This window comes from Calliopsis andreniformis, chromosome 5 (genome assembly GCF_051401765.1).
Source record: "Calliopsis andreniformis isolate RMS-2024a chromosome 5, iyCalAndr_principal, whole genome shotgun sequence".
NCBI classification, from domain to species: domain Eukaryota; kingdom Metazoa; phylum Arthropoda; class Insecta; order Hymenoptera; family Andrenidae; genus Calliopsis; species Calliopsis andreniformis.
Genome location: NC_135066.1, coordinates 10,541,028 through 10,547,027, shown reverse-complemented (window position 1 = coordinate 10,547,027; position 6,000 = coordinate 10,541,028). Strand labels below are relative to the sequence as shown.

At 42.6% G+C, this 6,000-nt stretch overlaps 1 protein-coding gene across 3 annotated transcripts in view; it reads left to right on the top strand.

The window, feature by feature from the left end:
• The first annotated feature begins 4,486 nt into the window (after positions 1 to 4,486).
• Positions 4,487 to 6,000, top strand: part of Nachra7 (nicotinic acetylcholine receptor alpha7 subunit) — a 187,470-nt gene continuing 185,956 nt past the window's right edge. For all 3 annotated transcript variants that reach the window (XR_013001910.1, XM_076378315.1, XM_076378314.1), the window contains exon 1: positions 4,487 to 5,298. Coding sequence is in view for 2 of the 3 variants with exons in the window: in XM_076378315.1 (XP_076234430.1) it covers positions 5,253 to 5,298 (46 nt within the window). In the remaining variant the exon portion in view is untranslated. The remainder of the gene's footprint in view (positions 5,299 to 6,000) is intronic.

The following is a 6,000-nucleotide window of genomic DNA, read 5'->3' as shown; positions in this document are numbered from 1 at the left end:
AGAACCGATTGTATAGTTCTTTCGTAAAAAAATTTCGAAAGATTGAATTTTAGAGAATCATATGTGAATTCTCGTTTAATAGATTTCCTTTAGAAATTTTAAGAAATTCGTGGTACAAATATAATAAAAATTTTTTTATGTTTTTCACACATATACATAAATTTTCAGTCAATGAAAAGAATTTTGTTTCGACTCCAGAAGAGTAAAAATATTTAAAGTAATATCTTAATTACTACGATAATTAACTATCATGGTAATTATTATTATTTTCTGATCGGATTAAAACGTCGAAAATTATGCATACATGTTACGTAATTCATACGGAGAAGCTTCAAAATATACGCAAAACATGTATTGACGAAACGTCCGAGCGTCAGCGAAAAATGAAGGCTCAAGCCGTGCATCGAAACAAAACGAAACAATCTCCACCCACGCTTTTATCGATATAAAAAAATAGAGAAAATTCTATCGCAGTGATAAAAGGAATATTCTCCAATTTAGGTGTATTCAGAACACGTAACATCAGGTCAACCGAAAAGTTCTGTTGACTTTTTTTAATCAGATTTTTCCTGTCGTTTCCTCCTATTTAAACTTTACAACTGCGTTCTGCATACTTGCACAGTGTTGATAGTTTAAATCGTAAAGAAGCTTTAGTAATGAAAGCTACAATTTGTAAGGAAATTATTTGAAATAATATGTTTAATTAGTAGTTAGGTAAAAGTGCAAGGAATTAAATTGTAAAATTCAGGATAATACTAAAATAGCTGGTTCTACTTTTATAACATTCTCCTGAAGACTTTTAGGCTTCATTTTCGAGTTATTAATTATTTAAAATATGTCTGACTTAACTTATTCTACTGACATCGCTGTGTCCGACCTGCGTAATGTAAGCCGACGTTAGAATAAGTCGCAAGTTAGACACGTTTCTGTAACAATTAATAATTCTAAAATGAAGCCTTTAATGTAGTTTCGTTATTTAAGATTTTTACTTTATTTTAGAAATGCTTTGAACTTGCTTAGAGAAATTACTGAAAACGATCTCTTTTTTCGACAATACACGTTTGACATCGACGTTTCATGGACGACCACGGCCAAAAAATTATTTCGTTTTTGGTTGCGTTTTGACTGTATGAAATCCTATCATTATTGATTTAATTCATACCGAATGAATATATACTATAAGTATAAGTGTATTCGAATTCACAAACGATTAGAGCATTAGAATGCTCTAATCTCAAACCAGACTGAGGTTTCATACACACACGATCACAGGGAAGAATTTTTCGAGACCCTGCCTTCCAGCTTTTTCAATTATCCAGAATACAGTAGGGTTGTCAGCTACACAATTTAAACCGCTTTAAAATTGCAAGGGTTTACGGTACAACCGATTGGGAAACAAGAAGTATCTATTTGCCTCCATTCCAAAGGTGTAACAAGGAAATCGAAACGATTGCGGAATAGTCTGTTTCGTTTCACACTTATCCTCAAGGAAGCGTTTCTTGTGAATTAGGAATTCAGTTGTACATTGTCTTCCGAAGCAGTTGATGGCCGATTTATTACGTAACCATGTTCATCGAACGTCGTTGCTTCCTTTAAAGTGGGACGAGTTCTCACGTGCCTCTGCTACGAATTGGTAGAACGAAGTAGAAGATCGACGCCAGCGAGAGGGAACAAAGGAGAGATTGAGCAGCGTAGCGTTAAGGAGTATCAGCGAATGCTAAGCGCGCCACTCGGAAGCTGTTAACCGCAAAGCTGCTCTGGACTCGTTGATTCTTTCGGAGTGCATCACTAATGGGAACAATGGAATCAAGCATGCCAGTTCGCAGCTAACGAATGGTAAAACACGATGGGAAAAACAGTGGAATCGAGGATCGCGTAGGTAGAGGGAAAACATGGACGAGAGAGGCGAACTTTCGTGAAAATATTGAAGTCCAAGGTGAAGAAATGAAGAAGCTTCTTTCAGGCGCGATAGCGCTGGATGGATTTAATTAAAGCGTGCCTTTGGTCTGGTTTGAATAACAAATGGACGACGAAATAAAAATAATGAGATAAAGGTATAAGGGCAGGGAAACTCTAGGGGTGAAAATAGTATTTTGTAGGAGAAGATGGTTATAAAATATGCATAGAAGGATATTCGACATCATTCTTTTTTTAATACTGTTCAATATTTAATGGAGAGGTAATTACGTGAAAAAATTGTTATGTTAAGACAATTTTTTCGTTTATTGGGAAAAATATGAATTTTGTTTTCTTTATATTTGCAGATTTAAAACTATATGTCTGTACGTAGTCAAAATAATTGTAACTGTTTATTATAGACTTTAATTTATTTTGTAAGAACATTATGCTCACTTTAAATTAATACGGTTTTCTTAAATTAGACAGTTGAAATGAATTGTAATATTAAAGGTTCTGAGACGCTTCAATTAAATGGCCATTACTAAATACAGCTACCGTGAACATTTTAGAGTAATGGAGTGCACAGGAAGAATAAAGTATGAAGGTCGGTTGGAGAATGGGCCGAAACTAAATTGGAACGGCGAAAGGGTTTAAAAATTAATAACAAAAATACCGCAATTTGACGCACACAAGCGGCAATCTCTGGTATCTCAGACAGATTCAATGTGAATCTCTCAGAGAAATATGTTCTTCAGGGTTTAGTACATTCCATACATTACTTTTAAGACGAACAAACTGCGCAACTAAAATTTAAATCATTTTGCACGATTGTAAATCTTATTGCTTCTTTACTTTCGATACAAAGTAAAACGACATATTATATTCCATTTCCAAAGGATAAGAATTTACAGCTAAGAGCCTGATAGTAGTTTCCCCCTTACATATAAATGATTAATGAGTGATTGGATCAGAAAATAATAAATTCCTATGTGTGATATCCTAATTTCTGAGTTCTAAGAAAGTTTTGTAATGGCAATTCTTATTGTAACAAAGATTCAAAATTCATGATTTGATGTCTTGAAAGCAAAACTCATATCTGAGAATTCATATACGCATATATGGTAGTGTGCAAAGTTGGTAAGTTGGCTAACGAGATGGCATAGGGCACAGGGGAACAAGGGATACTTTGTACACTACGTGATACTATCTGTGTCATTCTATCTTTAAACTAATGACGACTGCCTAATTTTGTGCGTTAACACGAAAAAGGAACGAGATTACGCTGTAACTAATCAAATCCTCATTCCTTCCGCTAACCAACTCACCAGCTTCCCAAACACTAATAATTCAGCATCATATTAATAAGATATCGCTACTTCATCAGTAACATAATAAACTAAGACTCATTTAATACAATAAAAACACGCAAATACATAACAAAATTACCGTTCCATTTGATATTAGGTTACACTAAAAATTCTAACAAGTTTCCTCCCGCTTCGACGTTTCAGTAACGAGCTGCTCTCAAAGTAAACGCAACAAAGTGCAATATCAATATGATCGCGGAGGGATGAACGAGCAAACTGACAGAGCTGAAACTCGATCCGCTTGATCGATTCGAGGCCTCGGCGCGAGTCAGTCCGACGATTAGCCGATCGAGCGAAGCCAAGCAGTGAAACGTTAGTTCGTAGGGTCGTTAGGTCGCGGAGTCCCAGTGATCGAGATCAATCGCAGACGGGGAGTGCATGGCCACCGCGTCCCTTCGGCTCCTCTTTTCGTTCGTCTGCTCGCTTGCGCGCTGGCGTAGATAGGTCGCAAGGCGAGGAAGAAAGGAGTCGAAAACGGAGGAGCCTGAACGGAAATGGACACAAAGGAGAATCGGAGCATCGGGGCGTTAACAGGACTTAGAGAAGACGGTAACCTCCCGCATACGGTCCTCTGTTGACTGAAGCGACTTAAGTCAACGCGGCGCTTGCCTACCTACGTTCTGACACATTGCGTCCTCCTACGTGGACGTCGGACTGAGAGAGAGGGTCGATGGAGAAGCCGTGAGGGGAATTCGACGGCGAGGAAGAGGGGGAAAGACGGTGAGAGAGCGGAAAGAGGACGAATGTTGTGGCGAGAGCTGAGCGAGCGAGAGGCGCTTGTGTAGCGGCGAAGGGTTCAAGTATAAGGATACCGAGGCATGCGCCGTCCTATCATATTGATCTCGCCATAGTAACGATTCTCTCTTCTCCGGCGATGTTGGCATGCACTATAGCGGCGGGATGAGGAGGGAGGGGAGGCGAGAATGGCGGAAGGGGCTTGTACCGCATGGTATACCATGCCACCCGACGATGCGCGGATGTGGGCCGCTCAGGGGTGAATGAGAACGACGACCGGCGAAAGGGGAAGAAAGAGAGAAGGTGGCATTGATCGGAGGAAGAGGGAGCATTGGCGAGAGAGTGGCTGACGGGGTGGAAACGAGAGGGAGATAGGTTGGTAGCGGTAGGCCACACAGGGCGCTAGCGCCAAAGAGAGCCGAGGCGGCGATACCGCGCGGCGCTGCAGCCAAATGAAAATCAGTCCAGCGTTGGTCGCCGGCGAGGGCGCATCTGACAACTCAGTGACAGGGCACAGCCGAGGACAGACTGGGGGAAACGGTGGGACAAGAGCTGATCGTCGATCCGCGGAACAGAATCGGCATAGAATGTTAACCGAAGTAGCGTTGTCGTGCTGATAGTCAGACGCGCTCCAAGAATTGGTGGGGACAGGTACCGAGCCGCGGGAAGTCGACGGTTGATCGAAAGTTGGTCAAACGAGCTGGGCTGTCGAGAGGCCAGATCTCGTCCAGCATACCCCGCGATAGTTGTCCATCCGCGTACTTGCGACCGCTGTGTCGATGGTATTCGCCGAGGTACGTTGTGCTCGTTGAGCTGGAACGGGCTGGGAATCGTGACGAGCTGACGAAGAGGGGAAAAGACATGTCCTCGATGCCTAACGATGCCGTGCGAAGGCAAAAGGTCGGCAGAGCTTAGTGCGTGCGAGGTGTACGCGCAGGGACACGCTGCAGGTCCGCGGAGGTTGTCACGTGCCCCCGATAGAGCGAAAACGATGCCATTGTCGTGCTCGTGGCACGTACGTTCAAGTGGACCTTGAGGGAAGACCGAACCCGATTGTTTTGCGTTCCTCGGGAGATCTCAGTGCCTACGAGTTCAGGTGGTCCGCAGCTGAAGTTGGACGCGTCTCTGCAGCCACGTGCGAGGACAACCGAACGGTGAGGAGGTGGAGGAGGCGGAGAAGAAGCCGGTGGTGGCGGAGGTGGTAGTGATCGAGGAAGGAGCGAGCCGCTCCGATTCCTCAAACGTGCAAACATGAAACGTTGGACTCTGCTGGCGGTTATAGCCCTGGCTGCATCCGGTGAGTGACGATCGATTTATCACTTTCTAGATAGTTTTCAGGCCACAGATTTTCATCTGACGTGGCTCGTGCAAGGCTCTCGTCCTAAGGACGATCGTTGTTTCTCGCGACGCGACCGGCCTACCGGGTTCTTTAATTAAACGGTTCCTTCTCTGTCACTTTATTTGCCTTCTTCTTGCTATCATCTCTCTGTCTCTCTTTCTCTTTCATTCTGTCTTTACACATTTGCGTCTGCTAAAAACGTGCGAGACGGTTTCTGTACAGTTCGTACCACAGGGATTTCCGCGTAGGAATGGTTTCGCTTCGCTTTCGGGGGCAACGCTGAGGATTTAAAACGTGATAAAACTGAACGCGAGGGAAGACAAGCACGATGAATCTTTATCCATCACAAGAGTTTTTAATGTTTGATCCAAACGATTTGAGCGACCCAATGTCAGCCAATTTCACTGCGATAACGGTCGGATCGAAATGGAGGTTGATTTATTACACGCTCTAACTTTCGAGCGTGGACGAATATAGTAAATATTTACGAGCTGCAACTTCAGTGTCGACTATAAAGACACGCTATATTTCACTGATCGATTTTAATATTACTGAAATGATCATTTACGTCTGATTCTGGAGAATACGATTTCATTAGGCTGGTCTTTCTCTACTAAAAATATGCTCGAGCCTGTATCGAGTTATAATTAGCGATCATAC